The sequence below is a fragment of the Fusarium mangiferae genome (genome assembly GCF_900044065.1).
Source record: "Fusarium mangiferae strain MRC7560 genome assembly, contig: FMAN_scaffold023, whole genome shotgun sequence".
NCBI classification, from domain to species: domain Eukaryota; kingdom Fungi; phylum Ascomycota; class Sordariomycetes; order Hypocreales; family Nectriaceae; genus Fusarium; species Fusarium mangiferae.
In genome coordinates this window covers 191,999-204,781 of record NW_024573943.1, presented here as the reverse complement: position 1 = coordinate 204,781, position 12,783 = coordinate 191,999, and the positions used below count along the sequence as shown (strand labels likewise).

The 12,783-nt window shown below is 47.7% G+C and overlaps 6 protein-coding genes across 6 annotated transcripts; 3 read left to right on the top strand and 3 right to left on the bottom strand.

Annotated features, from left to right (window-relative positions):
* Window positions 1-505: 505 nt before the first annotated feature.
* Window positions 506-2,221, top strand: FMAN_05171 (related to monooxygenase; the record flags this gene model as incomplete). The annotated part of the gene is made up of 3 exons (XM_041825725.1): window positions 506-634; window positions 848-1,860; window positions 1,924-2,221. The coding sequence occupies 3 exons, from the start codon at window positions 506-508 to the stop codon at window positions 2,219-2,221; spliced, it is 1,440 nt and encodes a 479-aa protein (XP_041691076.1).
* A 790-nt stretch (window positions 2,222-3,011) lies between these two features.
* Window positions 3,012-3,473, bottom strand: FMAN_05170 (uncharacterized protein; the record flags this gene model as incomplete). The annotated part of the gene is made up of 2 exons (XM_041825724.1): window positions 3,012-3,302; window positions 3,357-3,473. The coding sequence occupies 2 exons, from the start codon at window positions 3,471-3,473 to the stop codon at window positions 3,012-3,014; spliced, it is 408 nt and encodes a 135-aa protein (XP_041691075.1).
* An 836-nt stretch (window positions 3,474-4,309) lies between these two features.
* Window positions 4,310-4,643, top strand: FMAN_05169 (uncharacterized protein; the record flags this gene model as incomplete). Its single annotated transcript, XM_041825722.1, has 3 exons — window positions 4,310-4,396; window positions 4,451-4,564; window positions 4,623-4,643. The coding sequence occupies 3 exons, from the start codon at window positions 4,310-4,312 to the stop codon at window positions 4,641-4,643; spliced, it is 222 nt and encodes a 73-aa protein (XP_041691074.1).
* A 596-nt stretch (window positions 4,644-5,239) lies between these two features.
* FMAN_05168 (uncharacterized protein) lies at window positions 5,240-6,121 on the bottom strand (the record flags this gene model as incomplete). Its single annotated transcript, XM_041825721.1, has 1 exon — window positions 5,240-6,121. One exon carries the CDS (start codon window positions 6,119-6,121, stop codon window positions 5,240-5,242), a length of 882 nt encoding a protein of 293 aa, XP_041691073.1.
* Window positions 6,122-6,700: 579 nt separating this feature from the next.
* Window positions 6,701-8,167, bottom strand: FMAN_05167 (uncharacterized protein; the record flags this gene model as incomplete). The annotated part of the gene is made up of 6 exons (XM_041825720.1): window positions 6,701-7,475; window positions 7,524-7,555; window positions 7,609-7,641; window positions 7,698-7,776; window positions 7,838-8,052; window positions 8,117-8,167. 6 exons carry the CDS (start codon window positions 8,165-8,167, stop codon window positions 6,701-6,703), a joined length of 1,185 nt encoding a protein of 394 aa, XP_041691072.1.
* Window positions 8,168-9,964: 1,797 nt separating this feature from the next.
* Window positions 9,965-12,754, top strand: FMAN_05166 (uncharacterized protein; the record flags this gene model as incomplete). Its single annotated transcript, XM_041825719.1, has 1 exon — window positions 9,965-12,754. One exon carries the CDS (start codon window positions 9,965-9,967, stop codon window positions 12,752-12,754), a length of 2,790 nt encoding a protein of 929 aa, XP_041691071.1.
* Window positions 12,755-12,783: the final 29 nt, after the last annotated feature.

Below are 12,783 nucleotides of genomic sequence, written 5' to 3'. Positions count from 1 at the left end.
TAGCTGACAAGGCTCTGTGATATGGGTGGCTTTAAAGGAAGAAGCTATCGCCACGTTATTGTGACTTTGTCTATGTTTCAGGGAGGTTTAATTCGGTATATATATTTAAGTATGATCAAATCCCTTGTATTGATATAGCGGATCAGGTATACATAGATAGATTAGTTGCCGTCTGTCAAGACCCGGTGCAGGCAGGACTTGATCCGACCCGGCCGACTTCCGGGTTTCGGGCCCAGGGCTTCGAGCCTGCCGAATTGCCAATAGATCCGAAGAACTCTTATTCCAAGAATCCGATGTAAATTTAAATGCAAAGGAATAAGGTCGTTACCCAGCAGAAATGTGCAGTCATTAACTATTGAATCTTTTTCGCCTTCTTTACTAGGTCCACTCAAGTACTACGTTGACAACACCAATCGCCACTGTCGAGGCCGACACCATTTAGACTTCGCAACGCGCAAACTAATCTAAGTTGTACACGGCAACCACCTCCCGCAATCACATTAGAATGGACAAACTAGACAACTGGGTGCCTGTACAGGAAGGCCCTTCTTTCCAGCCCCGCAAACTCAAGGTTGTTTGCATAGGTGCCGGGTATGCAGGCCTGATGCTCTCGTATCAGTACAAGCATGGGGACGTGCCTTTGGAGCAGTTCATTGACCTCAAGATCTACGAGAAGAATGATGCCATCGGAGGAACATGATTGGTCAATAAATATCCCGGGGTTGCATGCGATGTTCCCGCGCACATCTATACATTCCCCTTTGAGACGAATCCCTCTTGGAGCCAGTTCTATGCGACAGGCCCTGAGATATGGAGATACATCAAGAATACTTCTGATAAGTGCAAGCTTCAAGAGCCCGTCATACTTAACTCAGAAGTCATATCTTCTGTCTGGGACGACGACACTGGCAAGTGGCTCTTGGAGATCCAACAGGGTTGTAGCCGTGAGATCTTACGCGAGGAAGCAGACATAGTCATCAACGCCACGGGCTTCCTCAGCAAGTGGAACTGGCCTACGATACCTGGGCTGGACAAGTTCAAGGGGAAACTTGTTCATACCGCCGCATGGGATACAACCCTTGACTGGTCTGGTAAGAGAATAGCCGTCATCGGCAACGGTTCTTCTTCAGTCCAAGTCCTTCCGCAGTTGCAACCCACAGCAGCTAGGATCGTCAACTATGCCCGAAGCCCTCTTTGGATCAGCAGTGCATTCGCTTCGGAGTTTACACCCGAGGGCAAGAACTTCACATACACAGCTCAAGAGATCCAGGCATTTAAGGATGACGAGAAGATGTTCTTCAAGTTCCGGCATAGTATTGAGCATTCCATGAATAAGTTCTTCAGAGTTTCCATCAAGGATAGTCCAGAGCAGCAGGGCGCGTTTCAGTTATACAAGGCAAAGATGGAGGACGCACTGAACCACGACCCTGATCTGTGCGCCAGGCTCATCCCTACATTTCAAGTTGGCTGCAGGCGACTGTCGCCCGGTGAGAACTATCTCCAGGCACTGCAACAAAACAACGTCACCCTCCAAGACGAGCCCATTCAGAAGATTGTTGAAGGTGGAATTTGCAGCCTCACAAAGACGGAAGAGTTTGATATCATTGTTTGCGCGACAGGATTTGATGTCAGTTTTGTTCCTGGATACACAGTCGTAGGTCAGAACGGTGTCTCGCTTGCTGAGCAGTGGAAGGATGCTCCAGAGGCGTACTTTGGAGTTTTCGCTGCAAACATGCCCAACTTCTTTACTATCAACGGTCCAAACACGCCTCTGGCGCACGGGAGCTTACTGGCTGTAATGTCATTCACGGTGGACTACATAGCAAGATGGATCCGGAAGATCTCTACACAGAATATCAAGTAAGTCACAATTCCAAGTCTGTTTCACCAGAACTCAAGCTGACTGGCTGTCACCTCATACAGGTCCGTTCAAGTTCGCCAGGATGCCCTGGATGATTTTAATGTTTATGCTCAAGAACTGATACAAACGACTGTTTGGACGGGGGACTGCAGGTCCTGGTTCAAGAAAGGAAAGGTCGACGGTAGAGTAACGGCTATGTACCCGGGCAGTGTGATTCACTACAAGGAAATACTGGACGAGTTCAGAACCGAGGATTTCATGTTCAAGTACACTGGCGGGAATCGGTTCCGGTTTATGGGTAATGGCTTGACCTTTAGAGAAAAGAACGGTGGCGACTTGGCATGGTATATGCGGAAATAGTTCTGCTAAGACACACCCGATCATAGACGTGATAGTATGCATACTTATCATTTAACGCACTTTGCCCATTGATATAACCTCTGTGTTAATGCTATGCTTTCTAAATCTAAATATAATACAGACTCTATGTCTTAAGTGATGTACGACAACCTCATGCCTGCTTTAATGCAAAAGCCGCCAATCAGTCATTTTCTTTTCTATCATCACTCTATAGGTAGCCAGTGAAATGTCCAACACGGGCTATATTTGTACTGAGTGGAGACGACAAAATCTGTGTTAAGAGCCATGAGACCTTCCAAATGACTTCCTTCAAATAGACCAACTGCTCCTCGACGTTTTCCTTAAAGACCTTGCCATGATAAGGGTCGAAGTGCCCAGAACCTTTCAAAATAGCCAGCTTCTTGGGCTCATAAGCCAGCGCATAGGCCTTGAGCTGAGTAGAGGTTGGCGCACACATATCGTTCTCGGCAGAGACTAAAAGGAGCGGTGTCTGAGCAAGGCGGTGCATAAAAGCCAGAGGTTCGAATGCAACAATATCAAGAAGTGTTTGAGGTGTGACATTCGGAGACCAAGGCAGCTTTTCTTTATTCAAAGCCTTGAGGAAGTCACAGAGATTCTCATCCCGTATGAGGGCTTTGCTGTCTTGTTGGCGAGTCTCATCGAAAGTCTCGGCAAACATTTCGATTAGCAGAGCAGGTTTGCCCGCTTTGAGCTATTATCGGCTACTGTACAGGGATCCAATTATGGGTGCGAGGTGTAAGCTAAGTAGCTCGCCAGATACAAAGGGCACCTATGAAATCACGGCTCGAATTCGTTTGTCGAATGCCGCAGCGTGTAGAACGGAACCACCGCACATGCTAGTGCCCCAGTAGACAATCCTGGAGGCATCGACCTCATCTAACAAGGCAACATAGTCAAAGGCATCTGAGTAGTCGCGAGCAGTCTGAATGGGGTTTGTCTCGTTCCGGGGGAGACCGTCGCTTGCACCCCAGTTGCGGTGGTCAAAGAGCAAGACTCCGTAGCCAGCAGCTTGGAACCGCTGGGCAAAGTTGGGGCAGAACTGCTCCTTCAAACCCGCCAACTAGGTAAAAGAGTGGCTAGCAAATAATGGAACTTATTTCCAGGGCAAACTCACTCCATTAGCCATGATAATACATGGTTGCTTTCCGTCTCCATTGGCGGTGTAGAACCAGCCCCTAAGGGTTAGTCCGTCCACAGTGGGGAACTCAATGTCGCGACGACCCGGTGACATTTTCGATGGGATCCTAGATATGAACAAATATGGAAACTTGAGACAAACCAGCTGCTGGAAGATTGAGAGAAGAAAAGTGACTTCATGATAGTATATAGCGCTTGTTAAATATCATTTACACAATCAGCTACCATTATAGGCAAGTTAGTCTATCGGCTTGAGCAAGAGGGTCTCCGAATTTCGGATCGGATCCTTGCCAACATCTTCCGATGCCGAAATGTAAGTCCAGGAAGTGACTACAATAGTCAGAATTTCCAGGCTACGAGGTATCATAATAGAAGAAAAGATGCCATTAGAACCTCCAAACCAGTGTGAGTTGGAGAGTGGAGTTCGAAATGTGCAGATCGAACGTGAACCTGATGAACAAAAGACCTCAACACAGTGACTGTGTTTGATGCTGAGAAACCTCTCAGTCTCGCAAACGCCGCGAGTCATAAAAATTAGGTTTCCAAGGGTCTGTCTTGTTTTAATACGTGTAATCCACTTCAGATGGGGATCGATATCCACCTTTCATCAATACGGATACCAAGCTACGTAAGCTGTAGGTCGAAACCAAACAGCGAGGTTGCGATCTGCGATTTTGAGTTCAACTGGTATCAATGCTTCGTTTATCCACCAAGTGAATCATCTGTTTTAAGCTTTGCAAACTGGATCATATGTCTTGGCAGTTAAACAGTCGGTAAGGAAGGCCGTGACAGCTATTCGTAATGTTCTGGAAACGAATCAAACTTGAGGTACTTAAACCCCAGCGTGGTACATAAGCTGCTTCTTGTCTAACTTGCTATCAAATCTCTCCTGATCACCCCATAAAGCCCAGATATCGCTCAATTACCACTATGCATTTCTCTAGCCTCTTCGTCTTGGCAGCTGCCTTTATGCCTTTCGTCGCTGCAGATGACTGCGTGCCGCGAAGCACGCCTTGTGTAAGTTTACATCATGTGTGAAGAGAATGCTTATTTACTTATAGTGAATAACAGTCTCCGATCGCAGTCTGCAACAGCATGACTGGCCTTAACGTATGTGGTACAACAGAGCATGCTAGCCAATGTTCCACAATGGTTGTTCCTGACAATGATTCTGGATCTGTTTCGGTAAGTCTCACAAGACTCCAATTCCCATGGATAAGTGAGTAAGCTAATAGTCTACAAGTGCCAGTGCTGTAAAGCCTGAGAGGAGCAGGTCGCATAAGCTTGTTGGGTCTGGTTGCCCTACTACAACACGATGTTGTAGGTGAATGGCCCAAACTGAGTTATAAATATTGTTATCTTTAGCGTTCACTGCCTATGAAGGAGTAATAGTGCGACCATCTATAGATCAACTAGTCATGACATCCTGTCGCTGTCTATGAAGAATGTGTGTAGTAAGCGCCACAGGTCCGTCAGCCTTAATGTAGGATCTTGATTGGCCGCCTCTTTTAGCATCAAAGTGTAGGCACCGTCTTACTCGTTCTCGTTCCTCTGATGTTCAATACACTCAATGTCGGTCGACTCAAGTTTCTTCTCGGATGCGCTATCAGATTGCTTTCCGAACACTTCGGAGATCTCTTCAAGCGATCGGTTCTGTAAACCCATTCAGACAGGTCAATGATTAAAAGGAACGGCGAAGAGCTTACCCCGGTCTCCGGTAACATAAAGAAGACAGTGACTAGAACGATGCAAAGCCAAACACAGTACACGATATAATACTTCAAGCCAAGGCTCTTCAGCCCAATAGGGTTGAAGAACGGAGTCAGAAAATCACAGAATCCTTTTTTTGTACTTGTCTAATTATGTAGAATGTTTGCCCGGAGTCTGAGCAAACAGTTTGTAGATGGCCATCATATCCTCCTCCCCCAAACCATTTTCGTGAGCTTGTCTGTACAGAGAATTGCAAACTTGGATAAATGGCGTTTTAACTTGCACGTCTTGCGCAGCAAACTTGATCAGCTCAGTGCTGTTATAGCAGTCTTTAATGGCAGCCTGGGGTGTCCAATCTCCTTCGAGTATCTTGGCCATCTTCATCTTGGAGTATGCAGATGCCAAAGGACTGCTGTTAAGTACCTGTCCAAAGGCCTCCAAGTCCAACCCCTGAGCTCTAGCAAGATTCACTGATTCTGCAAGACCAGTGGTCACAGAGACCAGGAACAGGTTGATGGAATATTTGGTCTTCAAGCCTGATCCGATAGGACCACAGTAGATAGCCGCAGTAGTGATAGGTTCGACGACGGCTCTGATCTGTTCAGAAACCTGTGGGTCGCCAGCCATCATGCCTACAAGCTTTCCCTGCTCAGCTGGGACCTTGCTACCACTCACAGGCATTTCAACAAACTTGCCCCCTGCATTCTGTACCTGCTGCGCAAGCTTATGGCTGAAGTCGACAGACACTGAGCTAGTGTTGATCAGTGTTTTACCACGTATGGCTTTCATAAACTTGTCATTGGGCTCGTTTTCAATCATGGACTGGATCGCTTTGTCGTCGAAAAGCATCGTGAAGATGACATCTGATTTCTCAACCACAGCGGAAGGAGTCTGCGCGGCTTTAGCACCAGCCTCGATGAGGGGTGTGCATTTGGCGGCATTGCGATTCCACACTGTGACGGGGAACTGTCGACGAAGATTGAGGGCCATGGGCGTGCCCATTGTTCCTAGGCCTAGGAAGCCAATTCTCATCTTGACTGAAGGGCGCCTTGACGGAACTCTGAGTAGATAGAAGTAGTCTATTCTGCTGCATTAATTTATTTACCGGTGATTTTGTGTCTGGCATTATAAGTGAGAACAAAGGACTCTCATAACGGCATGCTAGAAAAGAAATAAATTGTTATACGCCCTTTGCAATACAAGCCGATGCTCCCGATACTGCCGATACAAAAGCATCGGTTTCGGTAATCACAATGGTTTGGCATTTTCCCAATGCCGACAATAACCGGCTCGGAAGGGTTAGCGTCGAATCACGCTCCAAAAGATAGTCATATTCCATGGGGGACATTTCTCTTCATTATTCAACCGCAGATAATGTTTAAATGACCATATATGCCCTCAATGGTATATGCTACCAAAAGGGGCTTATGCAGGATAAATATAGCACTCTCATTAGACTCTCGAATCTAAGCACAATATCAACATTGGGTTTCTAATTAAAAAGGAAACGAAAGAGCGAATTAGGTATATTTAACTGGTAAAACTTAATAATATACTGAAGTATAAACGTAAATCCAGAAAACGTAAATACTATGTGTGACTGTTCCTGTTCTATGATGAACAAGATGAGCAATCAACATTTCCATCCTTCTCAAAATACTTAGTTCCGCTTTGAGATGTAGTACCAGAGTCTCCCGGATTTCCACTATAGCTTGAGCAAAGACCACCATTTGGAAGTCCTGCAAAGTCACCAAACTGACAGCTCGGGTTGTTGTCGCAGCGCTGCATACACTCTTCAAAGCTTTCAACATAAGTGTTGAAGTCTATCTTTCTGAAGAAGACTGACTGACTAACATCGACTGCTGTGTCGCAAAGAACCTCGAATTTGCATTGGCATGAGCTCTGAGGCGTGTAGGTGGTGCAGATTGGTCCGACGGAGCGGGTCTTGGTGGTGACTGATGTAGTCTTGTCAACCTCGGTGGCTTGCTGTGTGGTAATGATGGTATCCTGTTCGGCGGTAAAGGAGGTCGAAACTGTGGTGGCATCTGCGGTGGTCGTCTCGGTAACGTGAGGTCCAGGGAGAGTGACAGTCACAGTTCGAGTCTTGGCTGGGAGGGTCGTGGTGATGGTCACCGCAGGTTGGGTCTCAGTGTGGAAATCGACAACCGTCTCAGGCTGAGGCTCAACAGTCTCAGTGACGATAGAACCAGTTCCTTCGATGGTAGTCTCTGTAACGCCCATACAGGCACAAGCACTACTGTACTGCTCAGCATCTGTGCATGATCCGGCATAGGATGGAATGCCCGTTGGCTTGATGATGTTCTTGGTGGATCGAGCGGCAATCGCACGCTTGGAGGGAAGGCCATAGTAAGTTGTCTCCGTAACACTGAAAGAGAGTCAGGATGAGGCTTCACGATGGGAGGCTATTACATACGTGTTCACGTCAGTCTGAACCACTGTCTTGGTCTATGTCCCTGTTAGTCCTTGCATTCCTCAAATAGACATCTCGGTATCCTTACGTTTACGTCGGTCTCCAGGTAGGGGTCTGGTGTCTATAATGAAGTCAGCAATATGATCTGATAGCAGCTTCTTGGTGCTTAGTGCTTACAATAGTCACAGTGACAGTCTTGGTGGGGGTGACAGCAACGTAAACGGTCACAGGGTCGGAAGTAACGCTGGTGGTGGCACTAGATGATGTTAGCTATTCCCAATCCATGTATGTGCGCCGCAGATGCTCAAAGGACCTACGTTTGATCGGACTGTGTCGCAGTAGCCTCATCCGTCTCCGGGCCCAGAGTCTCGGTGTCCTTCAGTGTGACGGTCGATTGCTCCCCAGTCGCAGTCACAGTCGTCGCAGAAGGGATCGATGTGTATCTTAGGAATGAGGAACAGTCGCTCTCGTGTGCGGGCGGCCATCTGCGAGCTCGGCAATTAGAGAGTCCTACTGCTTTGAGACAGGCGTCCTACGATTATCAGCGACGTAGCACCACTCCGTGTGGCTGACAATACCTTTGTGCAAGTCCCTGCATCCGCAGACGCGGATGCGATGAGCAAAGCAGATAACAATGTCACTTTCATTGTGATAATCGTCAACGCCACGCGAGCAAAAATGGCTGAACTAAATGCGCCAAGAGTCGAGGCGAGCGTTGTATTTATTCATCTGCAATCGGATGTTATTGCCGTCCCCTTTGTGAATCTCATCTCATGGATCTGTCCGTCAGAAAATAGCGGCTTAAAAAGCAGCCTATCTCTGAACTATCGATTTTGCTCAGGAACCAGAACTTGGCTGGCCAATCAAAGGCGTTCTGTCGTACAAAAATCTCCTAGTCTCGATCCTTCCTCCAATGGCGGCGGGCTGAACCTGATGCAATTTCCGATTGTACGAGCTACCCTAGATGACTAGTCCTTGAATGTCCCGAAGGTCAACTCTCTAGGCGATCCCAGCTGTCCTTTTCTAGTAATCGGCGTTTACTAAAGGAGGTTGAGAATTACCCGCGTCTTTAAGTATAGAAGTAATTATGATCGGAAAGTCAGTGGCAGGCCTCATCTTGCCAATGAGTATACCTGACCAATCAATTTCTTTTTTGATTGAAAGTCGTGTTGCGATCCTCTCCATCACCACCAAGCCAGAACTGGATTAACTATAAACTACCATTTGAGGGCAAAGCCATCAGAGATAATATCAATGAAGTAATTTTTCAATGGCTTTGTTGTCTTCATCGTGAGGCTCAGAGAACCTTTCATTAAGAAAATTATTATCCTTAACAATGGCCTCATAGTGCTTCTGAGAATTTCAGTAAACGTTCTGAATATTGGCTTCGAAATCCACCTTGAGTAGTTCTATTTTTAATTCTCAGCTGGGAAGGACTGCATCATACTTAGGGCGAAGATTATTGTGTTAATACCCCAGCTTGGTCCAGCCCCGTGCATGGCACGACATTTGGATTTAGTTCTAAGGTTCCTGTCTCAAATCGGGACGGATAAGGGATTATTATCTTTTATCTTATTCTTAGACTTTCCAATGCTTTTGAGAAACTCGGCTCGTTAAAACAGTCTCCCTAATTTATGACTTACCATATAGCATGCAGACAATCGATGTTTTGGAGCCAAAGATTAGAAATATAGGGTAGTTGACTATGGATAATAACCCAATGACACAGGGCCACGAGCCAAAACAGGAAAGTCCGACGGAGTACGGAACCTCCATCTTTCCGCGTATTTCCCTGTTGAAGCCGCCATCAAAATCAGCCAATAGCAGCTATCTTTCTGGCTACTAAAACCCACAATATCAGGGTCTCAAATAGGTACAGCGCCACGGTGTAGCTAATGGCAACTGTCTAAAAGATCAAATAGTGCCAAGCGCTATGATACACTATTGGCTTCCAGGCTTCGACAGAACTTTGACATACATGGGCTAGTGGCTAGTCTCAAGCTGAAGTCAGGGGTAATTTTCCAGCATCCAGTAACCACGAAACAGGATATAACCATATCTGGGAGGTAGATCTATGTAATCAATTGGATTGATGTGCTAAATACCTTTAAAATCTCAATAGTCATCTAAAATAACATCTAAATACACCTTCTGGCATTTTCCTCCAGCGAAAGCGGAAACATTTCCGTTTCAGAGCAGAGAACGAGGCGTTCACTAGTTGTCACCGATTGAGCGGACCCGTTCATTTTAAGTAAATAGTCTCATCGCGTAGTGTCTCGACCGCTCTCTTGGGAAACGTCTCTATTGAATTAGGGGCCGAGGTCACCGAATTTCGCTGCCGACATCCTCATAAACAATCGATATGTCGCCGCCCGCTCTTCTCGCTACTTTTACTTACCCTCACAGCGCCTCTCTTGGCCATCACACTCGTTAAAACCCTCGCCATGCGGTCTGCTTTCGCTTTGACGGGCCTGACTATCTTGTGCAACTTTGGTGTTGCCCTGGCAGGCCCATGCAAGCCTCATGCCACAGTAACGACATCTGCCCCGACCGCTTCAGAGACAAAGGGACCTGTTATTGTCAAGAACGTGATTGGCAATGGAAACTTCGCCGTCAGAGACCCCACCAACCCAAGCAACATCCCCAACTACACTGTCGAAGGCCAGTGTCAGATTGTTGAGAACAAGGGTTATACTGGCGATGGCAGCAAAGAGAAGGGTTGCGTCGAGCTACAAGCTGCCAACAATCCTTCCGGACGCAAGCGAGCGATTGGAAACATCGTCAGCATTTCGCAACAGCTTGACTCCCTCGACATCCAGAAAAAGTATACTGTTCGCTTCTTTTATGCTGTGGTTACTTCCAGCCAGATCAATGTCTGCACCCTGAGCGCATCCATCGCCGGCCACCAATTCTATACATCAACGATCCTCAGCATTGGAACAGCTATCGACTGGAATACTGTTCTTGAGCAGACCGATGTTCCTAATGCACAGGGTGCCTTTTCGGTGTCGGTCAATTGCCCGATTGGTGGAATTGCGGCTATTTATGTCGACTCGATCTTCATGTCTAACCAGGTCACTCCTGAGACGATCAATGATGTATCCATTGACTTTGGTGATGGAACTGATGTTGCTACTACTACGACATCCAATGGGCCAAACAGTGAGAGCACAAGAAGCTCATCGACAACAACCGACTCTTCCACTGGAACTGATGCCCTCACTTCGGAAACTGCACGCGCTACAACTGATCTTTCACCGGGGACTGATACCGACACTGTCCATCCATCAACCAAGTCTTTTATCACTAGTGAGACCACCAACAGTCAGAACAAGCCTTCGACCGCGAATGAGTTCACTGTCCCAACTTTGGACCCCTCGACAGCATCAGAGAAACAGTTTACGACTCTCACCCTTGACCCGTCTACAGCATCAGAGAGCCACATTCCGACTCTAACCCTGGATCCAACCACGAGCGCCCTGCATCCCTCAACCGCAAGTGACATCTCCCCTTCCACCGCGAGCTCTCTACCAACTGGTTCGCGCGTCTGCCCTGTAGGAGCCCCTCCACCAGGATACTGCACACCTGTGCAGCCAGAAGTAACCCAGACGGTGTCCTTGCCAGGGATCCCTCAAGTGTCTGAGAATGATCGTCCTACCGCCCCCAGGGCCTGCTGGGCTTTTGGAAAGGCAAAGCAAGGAACATGGGGTCGCACAAAGTCCAGCAACCCTCGACAAAACTCCATCGCTGACTGTGCCCTGCTTTGCAAGCAAGAGGGATCTGCTTGCAAGGCCTTTGCGCTGTACAACTTGGGTTCGGAGACCAGTTGCTGGATGCTTGGTGATACGCTGGGCGTCGTTGGTATTGATCTGAATGCGCAGAACTCCCTGATGTGGAATGATTTCGATTGCTTCGAGTGTCAGGATTGTGACATCAAGAACCCAGCGGATATCGAGACTTCAACCATCGCACCTTCAACTACCTCTGTTCCAGCAATCGCAACTACATCGGCTTCTCCCTCCATCCCCACTCTTTGTCCCAACTGCCATCTCAAAAGCTCACCATCCTCAGACCTTGTCTGTGAGAAGATCGGCAATCTCGGTACTGTTGATCTCGAGCCATATGCCAACAACGATTTCGATAAGGCCACTATGCAAACCAACTCGGAGCAGTGTGCAACTATCTGTTACCAGTTAGACGGCTGCGCTGCCTCAGCTCACGATGCTGCTAGGGGACGGTGCATTTTTACTAATGTTGCCATGACGAGTAGCGCCTTCCAGGAAGCACAGGATTTGAACGCCCATGATTACATTCTACCATGGAGTTCCCAAGGCTGCTGGTCCTGCTCTAACGACTGCTCAGTTCAGCATGATACCACCAGCCAGGCCCCTGGCTCTGCTGAACATACTGTTGAAGAAACGACAATGACTCCAACACGCACTGAACCTCTTACAACCTTCAGCTCTTCTTACGTTCCAACAATCACCGAGTCCTCCATGCCTCAATGCACCCTTGCTTTATCCGATGGATGCACCTTCGACCAGAACAACTATAATTATCAAGACTGCAGTAAATCGGGAACCATTAGGAACACTTTTACACTCGAAGACAACGAATACCCTTGGCAAGAGGGCATCAACACTTACCAGAACTGCGTAGCCCTTTGCAACCAAATGCCCCACCGCTGCAAGTCTTCTGCATGGGATCAGAACCAACAAGCCTGTGTCTTCTCCTCCAACTCCATATTCACCTCGGCCTTCATCCCCGGGAATAATGGCGACCAGGATATGGAGTGGAGTGACCAAAGCTGCTGGAAATGCTTCTGCCACGACCAAGATCGCGATGCATACTCTGCGTCGCTGAGGACTGCTCTCCCTACGGCGACTTGTGCCCCGAGCATCACGAGCGAGGACGCTGTTTGTTCGCTCAAGCAGGTCGACGCCGGTGATTTGGTCTGCCAACATCAAGGATACTTCCCATGGCAGTGGGACGAGGCACCTTCTAAGTTCCCCTACCAGGATTCAGAGGAGCGTTGTGCGGCTCTTTGCAATTCAAACCCTGACTGTCAAGCATCGGGCTGGTCTGAGGATTATGGCAAATGCGCAATTGGAGTTTGGCAGCTTAAGGATATTACCTGGCAGCAGTTTGGTGATACGAAGTTGAGTTGGAGTGACAAGGGCTGTTGGGATTGCTCTGACTGTATCAAGAGCCAGAAATGGCGTATCTATAACTAAGGCCTTTATCTAAATGACAAAAATAGATT